The sequence below is a fragment of the Phallusia mammillata genome, chromosome 6, assembly GCF_965637545.1.
Source record: "Phallusia mammillata chromosome 6, kaPhaMamm4.hap1.1, whole genome shotgun sequence".
Taxonomy (NCBI): domain Eukaryota; kingdom Metazoa; phylum Chordata; class Ascidiacea; order Phlebobranchia; family Ascidiidae; genus Phallusia; species Phallusia mammillata.
The window spans coordinates 24,046,554-24,068,150 of record NC_137257.1 but is presented as its reverse complement, the minus strand read 5'-3'; the positions used below and the strand labels follow the sequence as shown (position 1 = coordinate 24,068,150).

The following is a 21,597-nucleotide window of genomic DNA, read 5'->3' as shown; positions in this document are numbered from 1 at the left end:
TTGAAATAATAAGTGGTATTTCTTCACAAAGTTTACGTTTGTTGTGTCATTTACTTTGCTTGATTATTCATGCCCTAATCGGTATATTATGACTACTTTTATTCTACAAGGGTCTTATGTGAAAATCATCTAAATTACTCCTTATTTGTGAATTATACTTCCATAAACTTGGCGAAACACATCGTCCCATAGACATTAAGTTGTTTGTTAAGGTTGGGTGTGTCGCATTATTGTAACACCGTTTGGCTTTGGTGAATGGTTTTGCTTCCTTGTCCAACTTTTGACTTTATCGCTGCTTTTGATCAACAATTGTTGTAAATACAACTAAACATAATAAGCTTTAAACATCACAATTTGTTTGAAGGCTAAACGCCATTGTCAAAAGTTTAAAGGCTTGACATGTTTACAAAACCAAGTGTCTTACCACTGTCATGTTCGTTTGTGTGTTAGGTTGCATCAACCATAAACCAAAATATAAGGAGAAAACGGTTGAACGCATGCACTTTTCCGATCTGCATCATTGATAACGTGGGTTTTTTAATTTCAAATTTCGTGTATTTTTCAATACCACAAGCTTGGACAATTAACTTATGTTGTCAAACAGTTTAACACTTGTAAGGATTGTCACTAATCAATCTTGCTCTGTTCGTGATCTGCTGGTTGTGTCACTTTTTGTGTTTTTGCAAATCTCTACTTTACTTGTACAAAATGTACATCCCTACATTGTGTCTAAACTGCTTTTTAGTGGATTCTATACACACTAAGATGGCACATTGAGGCTTCTGTTAATTGCTTACTTAATGGATTTTGTGTAAAGATAAGCTTTAAATCTTAACAAAGCTTCTCGGACTTCAGTACATGCTGTGCGTTACCCAGACAACTAGACTGTTTGGGGGAAATCCAGTCTCCCACTAACCGATGAACTTCAAGTTACGTAATTGTTTTGTAAGCAGGGGTTGCGGAGAAAGCTACTGCGGTTTTAAAGGCGAGATTATGTTGCTCTTACTGTAAAGTCCCAGCGCTACTGCCAGTGAACCTACACAAAACTGAAAAAACTTTGCTCGAATCGTGTGTAATCCTACATGAATTAACTCCGATAGGCAATAAGGCCTTACGAGATTTGCAGCTAATGCATAGGCTGCAAGCGGACACTGCACCTTTTGAAATGAAGTAATCAGCGCATCGTCTTTATGTTAAGTAAAATCCACTTTAAAGGAATACTATACAACACTGTTCTCCGTCTACTAGATTTCGACAGGAATTCTCTATTCAACCTATAAAATTGTCCTCAAATGATGTCTAAAAACTTTTTTTTTTCTGAATGGTAAATTAGGCCGTAGCCGTTTTTTATGGAATGTCAAATCTGCCGAGTAAAGAAATATGTAGACTAAAAAGGACAAAAAACTAAATTTTATTCTAAAAGCTAAAATGGGCCCAAAAATGGATTTTGAAGGAAATTATTTTTGCTACCTGACGAATAAAGCTCCAAGGGAATCATTTTTTTATCTCGTTACAGATGAGGATTTTTAGTTTTTGAGTATTTTCAGTTGAAATTTTGTCACTATCACACTAGCTGTAAAATGTATGACCGCTTTCATGACTTACGTATTTTTTTGCAACGGCCGCCAAACCGGATGCAAAAGCGCGCCTTGCTGCAGACTATGGAGATAAAACAGAACAATGGCCGTTTGTTCCTGTCGTATTCGGGCTCAGACTCCCAATTCAGTCGGTCGGTTCGCCTCACATCTTCAAAGAGATGTCCAGTTCACCAGGAAGCGTGCTGGACTGCTGGTTTTGATGACAGTACCAGTACCGCCGCCTCTAATACTTTGCCCCAGTGCTCTTTCCATGCATTCCGAATATAAGAATGTATCATTTACGGTTAGCCTGTATTGCTTGCACAAGAAAATTTGTTTCTCAATGGGGATCTTTTATGTGGAGAAAATCATACCTAACATCTGGACTTTAAAGACAACTTTTGTTCTTTTTGTTTGAGAAGAAGTGTCCGTAATGTTCTATTTGTAAAAGTGTTGGCACAGTTATTTATATTTTCCTGGTTTGGACGTTTACTTTAATGTTAAAACGGGATTCAAACATGTTTGGTAAGGCTGCGTACACAACATTCCCTAAATATTTGGTTGTAGGCTCCAGTTAGTATCGGAAAACTTGTTATTGGACATGCAAATAGGCGAAACATAAAGCTAAAACCCTAAATGACCATGCGTTTAGTGTAAAGTGGTGTGGTATGACCATGTCTTTGCTTGGGTCAAATTCTATCGAATTTTGCATGAGCAATAGCCCCCAATGACTTGCACAAACTATGCATCCAAACTCTAAACAGTATTCTTAGCCTGGAGGGGTGTTACATGAAATTTTGCAACAAGTATTTATGAGATACAACAATGGCAAAAACGTAAAGATTGCCGCTATTATTGAATTAATGATACTTTTCAGAGAAACTACTTTAGTCTATGTAACTAAATGCAAGTACATCAATATCACACGGTGGTGCTTCGCAAGTGGCGCTAGTTAAAATCTCCTACTCAGGCGGTCACATCGTTTCAAATTCGGCAAACAAAACCCGCTGACAAGAACAGGTCACGCCTCATTGCACATCAAAGCCCGGCACGTGGCCCTTTCTGTGTCGCGCATCACTGAACACGATCAAAGTCCTGCTTGCCGCCCAGCTCGAGTTGCAAGCGACCGACAGTGCATCGCTATCGAAAAACAAACGCATTTTATGACGTAACAGCCTCGGCGTCTGTGACACAACAGAAAGAGCGTTGGCGAAAGTGGATTGTGATTGTTTTGACGTCGAACGGAGGTGCTTGTGTGTATGGAATGGCAGATCGCTTTCTTGGGTCTCAGTGTTCTTTATCTCACACTTTATCGCGCTGAAATTCGTTATCACAGGTTTACACACAGTAGGCACTTCTGTATATCGCAATCTTATTCACTATTGTGTCATAGTGTATGTGACATGATGCCGTTCTATTTATAGCACCAAGGCCGTATTCTGAATGTTTTGTAAGATTCGGGAATTAAGGAATTTTTTTCATTCAAAAACTTACTAACCCATTATGCTGAAACCTTTTTTAATTTCCAAACCTGACAGAAGCTTTTGTACAACTTCTCACAAATTTCTGGCTCATTTCAAAATTAGCAAATCAACATGTCTAGAAGCAGTTATTTTGTGGCAATGGCACGCCTGTTAGAAAACAACAGAGGTAAACGCAAACGTAACCCTAAACCACAACCATTTTTTTAAATCCCAAGCACATCAGAAAATGTAATTAAGGGTTTCCAACTTCCTTTGTGACTCTTTTATTTAATATGGTGTCTGCTTTTCGTCTTGGTGTTGTAATTCCTTTTAATATACGACAAAAGGGCATAAGGGGGCTTGTGTTAAGTTCAGGTTTGTTTATAGCCTATAGTATAGCGTAGTAACCTTCTCATGTACACATTCCTCTTCAAACGACGTTCAGTTGCTTTTTCAATTAAGGCCCGAGACCAACGTTTACGGCATGTGCTGCCCTGATAGTTTATCTCCCAAGTTTCATGTTTTTGCGGCAAACCTTTAGCCTGCGTTGAACTGTTGGCTGAGTTCGCTGCGGCCTCGACGCCGTAATTATTTGTTTGCTTGTAAAGTTATCCAGATTTTTTGTTTCATTCCTTGCATGACTGCAAAAAAACTTGCACCTATCGGCTGTTGGAAATATGCAATGCTACCGATCACTAACTAACAGCATGGCTGGCGTTTTCACGGCATATTGACCACCGATTTGGTGCGCGTTTGAATCGCTACATACGATTTGGGAGAAACGGTAAACATTAAAAAAGTTTGTCAATTGTAAAGTATAGCAAAGCAGAAAATTATCTTGCTTGTTACTGGAAATGTGATGTTTGTTCTTATGTTCCAAACATAAAGTTTTAAGCAATTGTTTTAAGCGTGAAGCAAAGTTCAAAGCATTATCCAAATCAATACAACTTGGTGACTTCTGTGGTTTTAGATAAAACCGGTTTCATGTGCAGCAAAATATTTCATACTTTTGGAACCAGCCACTGCTACGCCTTGTATTTGCCATTAGTCATAAATTATAGAGTAGAGTTATGTCCAACACACATCGCTATATCCGTTCTGTAGGATGACTTTAAATTGATCCAGTTATAAAAGTCGAAATATCGAACAACTCGTAATATCGTTGCAACTCAGACCGGGTTTGGGCTACAGCTTCAATAAAACAACATTGATTTGAACTCGACCTCACACTAGGCAACATTTATGTCGTAATTGTATTCTGGCAAATCTAATTTTGTACCTATTGTTCAGGCTTTACTTTTTCGTCGCACTACTTAAGAAAGTACAATATGAAATCATTTGGCATGTAGCTTTTAAACATTTTTTGTACCGTTTTCATAGAATGTATACAGCAAGGTCAACTTTGAACCTTGCCATTCCAAGAAAAGTTTTGACCCCTTCCTCGAACAGAACATTTATACTTGACTGAAGATTAAACTTTATCAAAACATTGATTTGTTCGTACTAAAGAGGTTAGCTAAGAATGGAAAGCATTTTCCATTAAAGAGGTTAGGGAGCAAAGTTTGAATGGAGCATACTGTGGTGATTTTTAGTCGGCCAGGAATCAAGAAATGTTTATTGTGACGTAACAGAGTTATTCTACAATGGTTTATATTGGTAGTTCTTAAAAGCATCGATCCCGTGTAAGTTCAAGCACGGAATTTCAGGTCCTTGAGACTTCACGAATGGATTTCGAAATAACAAACATTTACAATTACACCTTGGATTACGACATTCGGCGTAGAGTTGTCGAAATCCGACGGTAATGTGTGTAATTGATGGTAAGCAGTGACAGGTATCAGACCCACCACGTTGCTGATTCCCAACACTCCAACGAGCTACGATGTTTGCCTTAGTATTTGCACAGGCCATCAGCTGTCTGGGATCGCTCTGTGGGTCCTAGTTGAATCGCCAGTGTGCACGAGGAGGTCTAAAGCTCTTGATTGCTGAATAAGCTTGCGTGTCACTACGGGCCGTCAGACTTCGGTGTTTTTGTTTGAAAGTTTTTGCCTCCTAGTGTGATTGTAAGTTGATTCTGTAAGCGTCTTTGATATTTGGCGCGGGCCAAAGGGTCTGTGTGTTTTGTGGTGTGACCTTGATGCTACGGGTGGTCGCCTCTTGAGTTTGGGTTGCAGATTAGCAACGTTTATTGCCCTGGGAAATCTTTTCTCTAACAAGAAGACCAAAGTTCTGGCTAATTGGTGCATGGATGTTTTTTTCGGTGTTTATATTTGGTTGTTTAAAATGACAGTATTTTATAAATGTTTGTCAAAGCGTCTTGTTTTAAACATACTGACTTGCGCTGTTGCTTCCTTAAGTCTAGAGACCCATTTACTTCATCCTTTATTTTAAGGTGTGATGCACACAGTGGGTGTATTAGAAAGGTTTTTACAATTAGTCTTATTTAGCACAGAATTATAAATCTGTTAAAAGTGCTTTCAAAAATCCTGAAATACCCACAAATCACAATGCCCACATTTTGTTACTGCGAAAAGCTTTACCTGTTTTGTTTGATGTTTGTCAATCCCACCAAATAAAAGTCTTACGGAGGCGTTTCTACATTCCCTCGTACTTCAAGTTTGATTGACAGGTCTCCCCGCAAACAGCATCTCCTCTCAGCTATGCGAAATATTCACCGATCAGCCCCTGTGGTGCCAATGCTCTTAGTCTTACCGGCTTTCGGGTAATTGGAACCAGATTAAGTCTCGTTAAGGTTTGTTTATTCGCTGTTGGAAATTAGCCAATCAGATCAGGCAATTTTCTCGCCGTTTCCTAGCGATTTATTCGAATCAGCCTTCATCTGGCAGTGATATTGTGACCGACGACTTGAGTTCTTGTCTAATTATATGCCGAGATGTTTAATTGGTGGCTACTTTGCCACTGTGGCGTCTTGTACTACCCGTGCCGTAAACGCCTTTGCAACATCTTGTCCGAGTTAATTTACAGACACGAGATAAACAGTTCAGGTAATAAACCCAGGTGCTTGACGCCCTTGAACTCGAAAGGCAAATTACCGGGCAATTAGGGTTCCAACTTGAGTTATTTTGGTCGTAATTGCGCCGGAGATTATGAATTTCGTGGTTGTTCGCGTGGAATTGCTGCAAGTGTCTGCATGCGATTAACGGATGCTGTGGCCAAAGCCCTTAACCATCGTTTCCTGTTTCAGCTTGTCGCCACAGCATTTATGCTACTCGCTGTACGAGGCTCTTTGAACTGTAATATGCGCCCAATTGTGGTCGAGACTTGAACAGTCATGTCGAATCCATGTTCGCGAAAATACTGAGCTTCCGCCTTTTATAGTGAATTCGCAATATGCTCTGTGGTTTCGTTTCCAGGGCCACTTCCTTGACATTGGTTTTATGTTTCGTTTTGATAAAGTGACACAACAGTAATTGCTTCCTAGTAATAAATGCTTGTGGCATTCATTAGGCTATTTTTGTGCATTTTGATATAGCTGCTGTGCCTATATAAAAGCCGAATGGTGCACTATTTTAACACGGTCATTGTCTTAATTTGTCTACATAGTCCGACATTCTAAATATATTTCCATCAATGTTTTTAGAGCGTGGGCCCCTTAAGAGCATTTCGGGTGATCATAAAAACCGTTCTCTGGAATGTGACCATTTTTAGAATTGTAAAACAAACAAACAAACAGTTGTACTAAAAACGATAGGCAAATTTCAACTGTGGCGTATTAGCATCGTCATTCTAGAATTGTGATTTTAAACGTGATAACGGTCTCTTCTAGTGGGCCTCAGTAATTTAATCAAGTTAAGGGATCCAGAGCTGTAAGTCGGCCCGGGTTTGGGCTTTAGTTTCTTAAATAAATACAGCTTGATTAGCCAGTTTGCAGGGACAGAATGAAGCGGTTCAAATTTCCCAATGTGTGTTGTTCAATACCACATGCAACTCCCTACTCCTGTTGGTGAAATTACATCGCACTTTACGCGGTACGGCGGTGCTTTGATGTGGAATATTCCTTTGAACTGTGTTTACGGGCGGTTTGGTTATGAAGTTTTTCAACTTGTATAAAACAATGTGATTAAATACCCCGATACGACCATTTGGCATAAAAAATTACGTTGCCGTGAAATGGGGCGTGATGTTTTGTTTTGTTTTACTTTAAAGTAATGAAAGAAGCATTTTAGGTTTTAATGATACCTTTTCTCTTAGTTATATCCTGGTGGTCACAGAGACAACTATCTCGTAATATTCTTGATATGAATGTTTAGCGTTATTACATGTGCTTTGTCGGAATAAAACTGAACCCAACTCCAAGAAAATCAACCCGAACAACGTGGTGTTAGTCCGTCGAGACGTTTTATCAAGAGTAAAATGAAGAAGATAGTTTCAGAATTGGGTTTGCCTTAATCCACCAGTATAACGGCCAAGACCCAAATGATAAGTAGTGAAAGCGTAATACTGTTAAAACCTAATTTTGTTCGTCCGTTTTTTTTAAAAAGACGATCAAAGTGTGGCATTCATCTTTCGAAACTTCGAACTTTTTCGAAACCAGCTGCACTGCTGAAATCACGTAGATCGAAAAGCAGTGTGCAGTTTCTGCAGCTTCCTTGTCATTTAATAGCTCCATACCCTACTGGTACAACCGGTCCATCAAAAACTTTGGGGGTGACTTATATAAAGTTTAACATCGTCAGCGACAGAAAGCGACACTGAGATGAAAGTGGGAGATAAAAGCTTTGCCTCGTGGCAGCATTTCACTCAAAAACACACTTCGGGTGTCAAAGATTCCAAATATTTGGGTTGGTCTGCACCTGTTAAGTGCAATCGCGATAAAAATCAGCTGGCTTTTGATTCCGTCACGAAAGGACGAACAGATAAACATGGCTTATAGTGATGTTTACGTTTCAACAGATCAATAGAATTTACTGGAGCCAGGCGTGTTTGCGTTGGGTTTAGTGGTAGCTTCTCACACTACTTGTTAGCTTATCTGCAGCTACAATCGGCTTGCTAACACACTGTGCGGCTACAGCCAGTTGTAAAGCTTAATTAAAGAAGCTCTTGCGATATGTTTGTTGGTCAGATTGCTGCTCTCATGGTTAACGAAAAGAAGTTTTGAGGTTATCTTTTCTCATTATTCGGTAACGCTTATTTTGACCCTCATGTTATGTTTGCTTTTTCACACACTTTGCTATAACTACCGAATTTTATTGTGTAAAGTTGCAAATATCACATGTGTTTTGTGACTCATTAAGCGAGTTGAAAACGAACTCTGTATGATGAAGTGGAAATTTATCAACAACTGTAAGAATGCTGTACAGGCGTTTTCGTCCACCAGGTTGCATATTTAACAAAAATGTCGTTCAACTGGTGTTAATGATAGACTACATTACGAACTTAGGCTCAATCGCTCCTAGGGGACAGCTCGATGTACCAACTGTTTGAAAAGGAATCCACCCAAGACGCCCGACCAATCCATCAAATTTCGGACATTAGTGCCGCTTCATCGTTTTGCAACGGACGCTACTCTTTTCGGATGGCCTTTGTTATAATATAATTATTTTTCATGGTATCACGCTGTTCTTGCGCCTTTCGCTCGTTGCTTGCATTCGTCATTCATTGCTCTGAAGAAGTCCTACCGTTCTGGTGGACGAAACGTCAGCGAAAATACAAGTTATGGATAGAAACAACTAGTATTTTTGTTTAACATTAACACCAGTTGAACGACATTTTTGTTAAACTGTAAGAATTCCGTAAAAGCTTTTGTAGAGCTTTTCTACATAAGTGTGACATTTGTCGATTGTTACATATTACTTGTGCATTGCACACCAATACAATTGTGTTTAAAAGTCGCACCAAGATCTGAAACCGTTGATGGAATTCTCTTTTCAGCGTAAATGCTGCCAAACCTTAGGAGTCTCCTAATAGGAGAAAAGGTCAAAACTGAGATTAGAATCAAAACAATATTGACAACTTAATCCTAATGACATTTGGCCCAAAACTATTTTGATGTCGTGATTGCAGGCATTTCAAAACAAATATTTCGTAAGTAGACCTGAACAAGCCGTCCGTAACGCGCACCCTTTTCAAATGACAACATGCAGGGTGTGGCGGCTGCCGCAAAGCATTACTACTTTCGCTTTCAACTAAAGGTCATTTGTGTTTAATTAGTTGCCACAGCTTTTGTGTCTTGTTCTTACGAAGTGTGTTCGTGTTTTCCCACTTTGTTGTGGTTTTGTACTTGGCGTTTCTTCAAAGCCGCCCGCACAGAGTTATTTGCTTGCTGCATTGCTAATTGATTGTCTTTCGCAGTGTTTTAGTAAAGCTTGAACGGAAGTGAGGCTTGTTTTTGTGTTTGTTACGTTTCACGTCCTAAAAATATGTTTTTGATCTATTTTTGCCCATTCGGTAGGTTTTTAATCAACAACATCATGTTTTCAATGATTTCTTGAAAAATTTGATTTTCCTACAATGACAAATACTTTCAAAATTCCCAGTATGTGTGAAACTTGATTTGGTTATGTTAAAGGCGTATATTTTGTAAAAAAAACTTGTTGGATTTACTGCTTATGGTCTCGTTTGCTGCAAAACATAAAACTAATGTTTTACTTAAAAGCACTCAGTGCAGCACATGAGTCGGCTGTTTGACGAGTTAAATGTACATGACAGCAATAGGCCACGTCAAAATTGGAATGTTAATATACGTTGGTTCGCTTTCATTACCATTGTACTTTGCTGGGTAAGGCTATTTATACCAGGTAGTTGCTATATTAACCCCCCACGTATTTATAATGGTATAATATTCTTGGAAACGTACCATGCAAATCACACCCAAAATCAGCTAATCACAATGGATTAAATGATAACCGTCATTTATGAACATGATTCTAAACAATAGCTACCTATTCAAGTCATCAGGAAAAGGGCTAGACGAGACAAGTAATTAAGTTTGAACTTTGCTTGAACACAAATGTTTATTGGCATTCGTTTAAAGTCCTAACTACACCTGGTACTACATGGTTTGGCATTTACACGTCTTGTGTAGGCTGGTTGACACAAAAATATTAAGTTATTTTTAAAAATGCGGTTTCATTTTGGGCATCAATCTGGTTTGCTTAACCCTTGCGTGGCGCGCTTTACTAAGCAGTTATTAACCTTCAGGTAATTTGACGCTGGGTTTATATTGGCATTTAATACTCATCAAGGAGAGAACTTTGGTCACGTCTCAAAATGATTTGTGCATTTGCATTTCACGTTTGAAAACGTGGCCCGCGGCCTGGGATTTCCAATATTCTACTGCCTATCTCGGTTCCGCCTGTATGCCAAAGCTACCCACGCAAAAATTAAAACTCTCGGAGATCAAAATCAAATGGGGTTGCATTTGAATAAAGAAAATGCCATGCAAATTTGCTTTTAACACAATATGAACGGAATATAATGGACCTAGTTTAATGGGCAAAGTTTAATACATGTATTATATGACTAATATTGCATTAATAACTTTATGTAACGTTAAAAGGCAACATGATCTTCTAATCGTAAATTGCAATTTACTTTGATAATACAAATGACAGTTAGTTCGGGTATCGGTACAGCTTACGTCAAGTACGTATATATGGAAACTTTTCGTTGTGGCTTATATCTGCTGCGTTACTGCATTACAGCCCACAAATATAAAAGCTTTAGACCAGGTTGTCACAACGATAGTCGGATATGAAATACACGACTCTTGCAACCGTTGCTTTGGTGGTGCGAATCCCGGTTAGGGCCGTTGTTTCCAAAAAAACTGGGAAATTTTCGTTGTGGACAAGACTCCATCCCACAAACAAAACATGAGCAGGCAGACTTAAATAAACTATTACAGAAATTGTTTATTTGCGTTCAGGCCCTGCAGATTTTGGGGTATGTAATGTTCATTTTAACAAAAGATCTATTTGACCATCGTGCCACAAATTTATTACTATTTTGAATGGCAAAACAGCTTGTTGTTGTCAACTTTTTGTTGTTAATAGTAAGAACGTTTCCAAACATAATCGTATTTGGCAAAAGCAAATAGCATTTCCACGTAGCAAATAGCATTTCCACGTGCACATAACTTTGACCATGGCTCATGCGAGTTGCTGCGCGTTTACTCGTGCCTTTATGCAGCGTCATTACACGTTTTCTGTCGCAAGTAACTGCCACCTTGCCCGATGTCTTAACATCATTGTCGGAAAATCGTGAAGCGTTTTGCCGCCTTATGACCGGTTCGATCCCGCGGAATAATGGCACAGCTGCCGATAATGATAAGTTTGAAATAACGATTGTGAATTGCCAATCCGTAATACCAGCTCGTGTCCAGCAAACGCAGAATTTACCATCACAATTATTTTGGTTCTGTGTTGTGCTTCAGATAGTATTACCTTGCATTGTGATAGGTACAATAGCAACCGGTGCCTAATTATCGGGCCGAAACGTTTTGATGAAACTTGATTGCTTACGATCAAAGATATATTGGACAATGTAAATTAATTCCTTTAAAGATGGACGGGTTTACACTCAAGTGACTTATGCTCGGAAGCTTATGGGTTCGAATCCAGCCACGGTCTTGTATAAAGACTTGGTCAGAGGGCTCTTGCCTTTAACATGATGATCCCCAAATTGGAACTCTTTCACAGGATCACATGTTGTGTACAAAATTATGGATATAATCAACCATAGGCGTTTGTTTTGTTTACAGCTTACAATGTAATGCCAAATGACCCTAAAATGTTTATTTTAACAAAGTAAAATCTTTCACAAGAAATGAACTTTATTTTGAGTAAGAAATGTGAATTATTTGTAGCTGACCCTATTCTGTTTAAATGTTTTGAAAATTTTTACGTTTGCAGAACATGTAAACAAATTTAAAGTGTTAAGCTTGAAACTGTACACTCTTCAGGTTAATACTTAAATTCTTTGCGAACGTTCTGCACGGTTTGGGATTTTCTGTAAACAACAATTATTTAAGTAAGACTAAGGGTACAGAACTAAGCGAAGCGTTTAACACAGTGACCGCAAGTTGCCTGCAACTCAACTGTAATGTTTACCGAGCATGTCCAAGTCATCAGTCACTTTAACTCACGCTTCAGAAGCAAAAACACGGATTCATTACTAGGTAAAGGACGTCGTATTTACGGCAAAAGTAAAACCGTCTTTATATACACAAAACCAACCCCACTAAGTTTAGTTTAACATTTGCAGAGTCCGTGTTTGTTTTCAACGCTTCTTAATAGGAAAACAAAACGACCCGTCACCCCTCCCCCCAGCCCGCCGCTAGTCGTGTTGCCAGTGGTTACCGCAGGCTTTGTAGACATGCATTGCGCGATTCGGGTGACTTGATCTGTTGATTCAGCGGTCGACTTTCGCTGTCAGCCGATCCTTGCAAGTTCGAAAGTTCGCTTCTGCGCTGAAATCCAACCGGACTCACAGGGTCAATGCGGTGGGGATTCCCCGGTTGTGCGAAACCCGAGCAACGAGAATTTCGTGAACATGGCGTTTTGACAAAAGGGAACGGAATGTAGGTTAAACAATCAATAACAAAGCTGTGTTTATGGCTAGAGAGTGCTTATGTGTGTTGTTGATAACAAATTCACAAACAAGTTTTGCTTATCATTCTGTTTAAATAAGATACTAAAGATGCCGCAAAGGCGAAGTATATTTATCTTGAATTAATAAGGATGCACGACTATGCTTTAATAAATTTGAATTCAAAAGCATAAGGTTGATTGTACTCTTCATCCACCAATCAACGAGCTGGGAGATTTTTTTTTAGTTTAAATATACTGTATTGCTTGTCAGTGGGCGCTTATATTTGCGTGTTGAATAAACCAATCTGCTGGTTGGAACAGCAAAAACAAAGGGTTGTCTGTGTTGTGGGGGGAACGGCTTGCGTGTTATGTGGACAACAAAAACTGGAAGGTAGCGCTATGGATTAGCGGTTGCTTGCAGTGATTTGTTCCTAAACCATTGTTTGTTTGTTTTTTCTGGACTGTAAACGCGGAAGCCTTGATTACATTACAGCTTATTTAGAATGGAGACAATCGACGGAAAATAGTTGATAAAAACATAACTGCACCGAGAATCGTTTACAGTGTTTGTATTTCATTGCAAAGGTTTCAACAATGGCTGTTGTATCATTATCGGTGCAAAATTTCGAACATCACGCAGGGCACTATGTAGGACCATATAAGGTATGATTAAGTATTATAATAGAACAAACGTTTATCAAACTAAAGAATTGGTTGGTTACTGCACACACGTTACATATTCTACTGATACTGCATCTAAGGAATAAGTTGTTATGCTGCATTTGCGAACATCAAGAAATCCAATAAAATAACCAAAATAAAACGGTAGTACTAAAGAACAGGACAGGAAAGAGTTGTTGGTTTTGCGTTCTTCCGTAAAAAAACACATTTATTTTTCACTTTCATTGTCAACGACTGTCGGCCATGTCAGCTGTTTCTTTGCTCGATATCTTTTGATCACGTGATTGACGTCATAATTGCGTCGGTATTCTTCGCGAGCCACTTGTGACGTCAGACCTTGTTGGAAGTCGACCTTGGCGAAGTTCATGCGGGGATTAAAGCCTAACTTGCTCCTAAAAAAACGAGACAATGCATGGGTTTTGCTAGAGTTTAAAATGACGATCAGGAGCAACACTCCAGGGCTTTTCTTTAGCGACTTGAAGATTGGACCCAAAACTTGAGTAAAACCCACAATTTCATGAAACAAAAACTAAGTGCATATCACTTAACCATTGGTGCGCACTGCGTTTTTTACTACTTTTGTGTGTGTTTTACCGCCCTTGTTTTATCACAACTTTGTGTTTTCAATTTATATCATTACCCTGATGAAGGTGTCTCGTATGGGACATCGAAACGTTGGCATATTATAATAAAAACTGCTGGAAGAGCTAAATTTTGTTGAGATTGCATTCATGATAATCTAAAATTTCCTTTTTTGTAATCAGCGAATATTAAAAAATATTTTGAAGAAGCCAAATCAGCCAACAGTGCGAGCTAGGTCGATGTATTCGTTAGTTTCATACTTGAATAAAATCTCGAACTTTGCATTAGCCTAAACACTTATCCCCTGGTTTGACTGTCTCTCTAAACGTAAAGGTCAGAGTTGGATACAAATCGTCAGGTTGGCCAGAGCTTTACAATAACCTTTCCGGGATTGAACACCAAATTCAGGCATTTCAACACAAGCAGCGGAACGATAACAGACGACTGTATTCTCCAACACACATAATCTGTCATGACCTGTTCCGTTGCGTTGCAATATGTCGAAGTGTGGAAGGAGATGCAATAAAGTTACGCTTGTTTACTCCATAACTTGTTGATTTTTTCAAAGGTTTGTGTCACGCTGGTGAAAATCCTAAATCTTTGCTTCAGTAGTTCAAACTTCTGACGATAGAAATTTCGGTATGTTCTAATGATGTGATGACAAGCAACTTTTACATCGGTTCAACAGTTTGTCTTTTATGCAGCAAGAAACCGTTTGAGGTGAAAAAAACGTGACCAACTGCAAATGGGCTTATGTATTATATAAGCACCAAACTGCCATTTACAACTTTTGCGATTTAAAGTGTGCGAAGGTTCGCTATATCAACAAAAATATGGTGTAAGCCAGTGGATTTCAACTCTTTCCAGGTCAACTACCACTAGTTCAATTAAATGAATAGCTTGGACCATGAACCACCAGTTGAGAACCACTAGTTTCGGCGATTCCGAAATATATCCTAAATATATCCTAAAAAAAGCCTATATCCTAATAGTTTTTGGATCTACTTTTAGTTAACACTTTCTTTTAATTTGAAGCTATAGGGATTTGCATCAAATTCAATACTTAGGGTAGCTTGAAAATGCTTTGCATTGTGATTAAGTACGAATTCGGTATGTTGGCGACAACGTTAAGTTGCAATTAAAGTTATACGATATATATAGGAGGCCTCGTTTTGAGGGTTATTCAATGGTTTTTCCAGAGCGGCTCTGGCACATTCAATGGTTTTTCCATAGCGGCTCTGGCACACGAACTTTGCACATGAATGTATGATATATTTTGTTAGTATTTTAATGACGTTAAAATTGGTAATCAGACGGGATGGGTAATTATTAGTGATGCACCGAACCCGCCTAAAAAGGTTCGGGCCGAAACCGAATATTCGGCCACAAGGCCGAATAATTTCGGCCGATTCAGGCCGAACCTAAAATCCCCGTTTATATGGATGTTTTCAACTGAACCTTGTGACGTTGATGCGAGTGAAGTGAATTATGACAAATATAAATCACTTTCACAATGCGAAAGCGCTACTAAAATTGTAATATTTTGCAGACAACGTAGCTCGTATTTTGTAGACACAAAAATTAGTTAATTTATGACGTTTCGTATTGTCGCAAATCATAGTTTAGGCATTAAATCCATGCAATCAAAAAGTTTTTGAAAATTCGGCCGAAACCGAAACATCGAAACACAGCGTATTCGGCCGAAATGTTTCGGCCAACCGAAACTTCGGTGCATCACTAGTAATTATATGATGTCTATTAGGGATGTGCCAAAATCGCAAATGTTCTGTTTGATCGAGCACAGAGCATCTCACGTTAATGCTCGGTGCATTATGACGTCACAAAAAATCCCCTTTATACGTTTTAGCTCTACAAGGTCTCTTACGTCACCGGCGATGTATTAAGCTGTTACAGGCCTCAGAAGTACACGTTTTTCCACAATCTAATACATTTGAAAAATCATTTGTTTTTGTTCATAGACACCCTTTCGAACACTAGTTACCTATGTTAGCAGGGCATGAATATGCAAATTTAATGCTCGGGTCAGTTTGTGCAACTGCTCGGCCGAGCACCGAGCATCAAAAATAGCGATGCTCGGTACCGAGTACTCGGGTTCTGGCTCGGCTCGGCTCATCCCTAATGTCTATTCATCTGTAGTCAATGAAGAAAATCATAAAGGTATCAAGTTACTGCGGTGACTCCATTAAAACAATACAAACTTCCTTTTGACGAAATTCCCGGGTTTGACGTCAGAAGTTTGTGGTGCAATCTTTGATTACTACGTGTCCTTCGCTAATTGGTCAAGAGCTCTTGAGACCATTGGAAAATTGAAACTTTAGTTTTTCGGTGGGAAAATGTCATGTGATCCAACTTAAGAGTGGGTGGGCGTACCACTCACCCATCATGACGCATAATGGACATAGAATGGTGTCTGTGACGAAACAAACACTTTGCCAAAACAACTGCTGACGCACGAGATGTGCCCGAGGTTTTTGCGTCTTGGAACGCAATCTTTCGCCAAACCACACATTTAGCGCGCAATGTGGACGAAACATACAAGAGGTGACCCGACAATGATGGAAAAACGTGGCTTCTGAAAACAATGGGATTACGCATCGCATCGCTGGCACATTTCCCTGGAATGGTTGCAATTCTGTCTCGAATGAACCACGCTTATGACGTCATAGTACCTTTTGTGGTGCTTTGTCGAGTAAAAAATTGGCCAGAGAATTCATGCGAGTGACGTAGATAGCTTTTAGTCAAGGTGCAATGCTTGAAAATGTTGCGATATGATGTTTATTAAACCTTGACCTTGTGAGTATAAAACTTGACCTTTAGTTGCTTTGACGTCACGATCATGTGATGCGTGTATACGTCATTAACATGGAATGCAAGGAAATTGCGGGTGGCCGAGCACACCCTTCGTGAAGTGACAAGTTTATACGGGCGGGGTTCACGTTTTGGCGGGAGCACCCAACAGGATTTGCCCCGAAAGGTCAGTGGGGTTAAATGGTTTGACTTGTTTTGTGTAATAACAAGAATTTCTGCCTTCCTGCAAAATTTTTGTGCAGAATGGAAAGTTAAATAGACCTAGAAATGCTATGCCGTTTAGTTTAGGATATGTAGGATATATTGTATGTGTATATTTCGCGATTATACTCGAGTTCTTAATTTCTTTCCGTCGCATTCGAAACCCAAAATTTTTAACGGGCGGCAAACCACAATGTTCAAAAACCCTGAACAGGAGAGCAACAACCAAATTGTCAGTTAAAAATAAAATCTAAATTTGGCTGTTATTAGGTTTGTTAAAACCTTTTGCACAGTTTTTGTCAGTGAAAGCAACTTTAAGTTTCACAACATGTGAAATGAAATGCAAAAAGGGAGTATAAGGCCGAGGTTGGGAACTGTTACCTTATGGGCATGTTTTCATGAGAAAATTTTACCAGATATTTTTGTCAATATTAAACTTACGTCACTCTCCTAAAACAGTTTTAGCACGATCTCCAGATGTGTCGGGGTTGTCATAGCACTTCTGGACACCAAACTGTAATTATCCACACCTTGACAAGGCTCTTACGGCTGAAACATCCCAATTTACACCCTTTTACTGCAATTACTGGCCCTAATTACGAAATCCCTATTACGCACTGTTGCTATTTACAGTAAAGGCGCAAAAGAGTTCGAATTCAAAAGCTTTTACGGACGATTAAACTCGAAATCGCTTTCTCCAACTTTCTCTGTTTGATGTGTGACGTCATAAGGCCGTGAACGCGATTTTGACGTCACGATAATCGTGATAAGTTCTGTGGGCGCGATGCTTGTGTCAATATTGTAATAAAAACATGAAGCGATTTTCATGATGAGCGTGACTTGGAAACGAGCTTAGCAAAAGTTTTAAAATCACAAACATCTTGTTTTGATCACTTTCCATCTGTCAACGGTTACCATTAAACGGGAGGGTCTTAAACAGGGATATATTTAAACCCATGAGGCCATTTTGACATGCTTTTGGGGGTAAATGTAAAAAAACATTAGTTATGTCATTTTTCGAGAGTTAAACAACAATTGATTGACCTGATTTGGCCCAAATGTTATCTGCAGGCTGCAAACCCTGTTTCGATCTATAAGATCTCATCAGTGCAGCTGTGACAAGACATAAAGCCGTTTGAGCGAGTGGTTCGTATTATTTTCAAAGACCACACACGGTCGCAATGTACTGTTAATAAGGTCACCAACAAGCAACCAATTTAGACCATGTTGCAGGGTAATGTTTGAAGATATTTTATTATTCAAAGCGGGCGAATAATAAACAAGACACAAGATGTAATGTTGTATTTGTGCTGCTCTGTGGCGCTAGCAGTGGTTGGCGATTTTTTTTCACGAGTGTTCAGTGTTAGTATTTCTTACTTTGAGGGATTCTCCGGTAGCTCTTTTTAAGTTTAATTAGCAATACCACCTCTTCTACGCTTAAAATGATAGCAACAGCGATTGTTAAATTGTTTTTAGAAACCTCCCTATGGATAATTTTTGTTGTCGTGTTTTTTTTTTGTTTCACTCTTTAAACTACGTGCTCGTGGATTTTCATGCGCAAATTTGTTTAAACTCCTTCAAGATTTTGAATGTTCCTAATTCTTTGTAATTGACAAACGACAAGCTTTTTGTAAATGTTTCTCAACGTTGGGGCTATATGTTAAATAATTTTTCCGTTTGCTTTGAATATTGTAAATCACATTGAACAACTTTATAAAACGGCTGAAAGAATGTGGGCAACGTGCCCAGAGAAAAACATGTTTGTTTCCGCTTTTGACATCCGGAGAAAACGATTTCCAGTAATCTTTGAATCATCTTGCATCAAAACAAGCATCAAAACATCCTTTGCCTCACCAGATAATACATCCGCTCGCCTTTATGAGTCATAATGGACAAAATAAAAATCCTTTTTCTCACTTTCTCTTTGCACAAACCGTGCAGCACGTACCGCTACCGGCTACGTGAATTTATCAGCTCCGGCAATGAAGTAAAACGTCTCGCGCAGCAGCTTTGTCTGTGCCACGTCAAATACAATCAACTCACATCAAAGGCCCCACGTCACAAACCGCGGCATCGGGCTTTTGATGTCGCCGGCGCGCGCGTCATAATTCATGACGTCACGTTGATACGATAATCAGCACAGCTGGGAATTCTGGAACTGGTTTGAATTTAATATAACTGACGAGATTTCGGAGGCTTTCACAGGGAGCCCGCCCCGCCCACTGCCACGCCTCTTTCGCTTCACCCAATATTGTCTTTTAAGAAGCAGTTTAACAATATCCAGCAGCAGACCCCGCTAGCTTCAAAGCAATTTTTCCGCCGCAGTCGTTTATGTTCATCCAAACTTAATTTACTGTTCCCGGCAGCACGCTTGGGGACGGACTGCGTAAACAAGGCCTATTATGAAGTCATCAAAGAGGCCACTGTGAGCGCAGAAGCAGGTTTCTGGCACGAGCAAATCGCACCTACGGAATGTATTAAATATTTGATCCTTTACAGATCAATCGACTTAATTCCAATTGACAAGAAACTGGACGAAAAATCAGTTTGCTTAGCGGCCGCTTGGCTTAGACAAGGCGGTCTTTCATTACTACAAGCCGTTATATGCTTCCAATAGCTGAGTTGACTGTTTTCGCAGTGGTAGCAAAGTTTTCATGCACTATTGTTGAGCAAGGCTGTACATGTCATGCTTACATTTGAAAAACACATTGATCACTGGGTAATATGTTACAAGCTCTCTGGTGACATCTTTTAACAGAAGCATAACACTTTTTTTTCCACCGATTTTGATATTTGACCTAAACTAGCTTTTTAGGCCCACTATTGGGTAACTTCAAAACTAATACTTTATTGTTATTTATTTTTTTATATTTAGTACAGAAGTCTTCCTTGCTTCCTTGAGATATGACGTGCCCAAAAACCGTTACTTTTTTGGCCATCGGATCAAATTTGCGCGTTTGTTATTAATTTTATTTCGTAACAACACCAGTGGTATCAAACTTTCCTATATACGTACTAAATGGAAAATTAACTTTGTGTTTTAATAGTTTGTCTTAATATACGCACCAGCTACGCAGTTGGTGCCTAAAATCGACTGCTGTGTAAACAAAATTGGCTGTCACTAAAAATTTTGTTGGGCAGTATTTTTGACCATGACACGCAGGATTTGTGAATAGTTTATACAATCTGTGAGGAATCTGCGTTGCTGCCGATGGTCGGTAGCACTATTACTCACCTTATTTCTTGTGCTTCTCTTCCGCTAGTGGGCACTGCAGTGCCAAGATGGCCGGTGTTCTTATGGATAACACGAAACATATTTTGCACCGCTCTGAAAACAGAAAAGTTTATTAAAAAAAATGTGAAAAAAAAATCTATAATGTTAGCGTTGGGAAGAAAAATCAATTTCAAGTCTCCTGTTGTAGCCTTAAGTTATTTAAAGCTGGGAAATCGATTTTGTCGAAATTTGGATTTGTACTAAGATTGACAAACCGGGTCTTTACTCCCATTTCCCACATTTAGTCCCAGAGCCCCTTATGTCCATGTCTGAGCTAAATCTAAATTACGCTCTGAGTCTGTGACTGCATTTGATCTCACACGAGTTCGTTTTGCAATGCACTTTTGCTAGGTTAATAATCGCTGCTTACTACACCCTGGTAAACTGGGAACCAACGAAAAAATCCAGTTAATACAGGAACAAGAGCAAGTGGATTGCGTTTCTTTGCAAGTTGCAAATTTTGTTAAGAAAACATTTCCAAAATATTCAAAAATTGCAAAACAAACCTTAAATGCAACTAATGTTAACTGGGTCAGCCATCATTTGGTTTGTCGACATATGAGCTATTATGGGAACATATAAAAAATTCCGCGGTCGAGCTTAAACAGTGTGAAATCGGCATTTTTTATTTACCTCTACTATATATTTTCAGCTAAATTGCATTTGTTTTCGTTTGTTTGTTTGCGAGTTTGCTGCGGTTTAAGTGATTTTGTCCAAATAGGACGACCCGAGTGGGACTTGTTGTCCTGATGTTTATTGTTAAAACTTACAAAGTATTCAAACCTCTTACCTTTGCTCATTGCATCTCAGTCTCAACGTCCGCTTTCTCCAGCTTTCAATAATCCTTAAATCTTTTTCCAAATCAGACGCAAGTCGATCAAGAAGAGCCTTTGCCTCCTTGTTTCTATGACTGTCGTTCAACATTCTTCGAGTTCTAGTGGTTTGGAATCACAGTTCAGTAATTTTTTGAGCGGTTTTTGTCTTTATCAACCCTGCTTAAACGGCAAACCTGCTTCTGAATTTCGTTATTTTTTGGTTTGGCGATCATTAATGACTGTGAAAAGATGTTTGGCAATTTCTGTATTGCTCCTGGTCCCATTAGCTATAAAACCCTAATGCCCTATTTGTGGTACTATGTAAACAAACTCTATCATTTAAAAGATAACAAGGAAGCCCCAAAATTTAAAAAGCAGTCTTTAAATGAGCTTAAAAGAAACACGACGTCTGAAAACTCTGTGTCACAAAACCAAAAAACCATCTTAAGACATCCTCAAGTTAAATTGCCACCTGTAGTGGGGCCCTGGGGTAACTATTGCCCCCTACCCCTAAACTCACCCCGGTTTTACCCTCATTGCAGCATCCCGATATCATTTCCCTCTCAGCTAAGATCAATTCCTCCAATTTCGCGATCGACAAAAGCGCCAATTCGGAATTAATTGATC

At 39.1% G+C, this 21,597-nt stretch overlaps 1 protein-coding gene and 1 long non-coding RNA gene across 2 annotated transcripts; one reads left to right on the top strand and one right to left on the bottom strand.

Moving 5' to 3' along the window:
• The first annotated feature begins 4,721 nt into the window (after positions 1–4,721).
• On the top strand, positions 4,722–9,689 carry LOC145234073 (uncharacterized). Its single transcript, XR_013861268.1, has 2 exons — positions 4,722–8,378; positions 8,442–9,689. It is a non-coding gene; the product is annotated as an uncharacterized LOC145234073 (long non-coding RNA).
• A 3,452-nt stretch (positions 9,690–13,141) lies between these two features.
• LOC145233023 (uncharacterized) lies at positions 13,142–21,154 on the bottom strand. The gene is made up of 3 exons (XM_080097688.1): positions 20,946–21,154; positions 20,117–20,209; positions 13,142–13,661 (listed from the first exon to the last, which is right to left on the bottom strand). Exons 1-3 carry the CDS (start codon positions 21,077–21,079, stop codon positions 13,478–13,480), a joined length of 411 nt encoding a protein of 136 aa, XP_079953814.1. The 5' UTR covers positions 21,080–21,154; the 3' UTR covers positions 13,142–13,477.
• Positions 21,155–21,597: the final 443 nt, after the last annotated feature.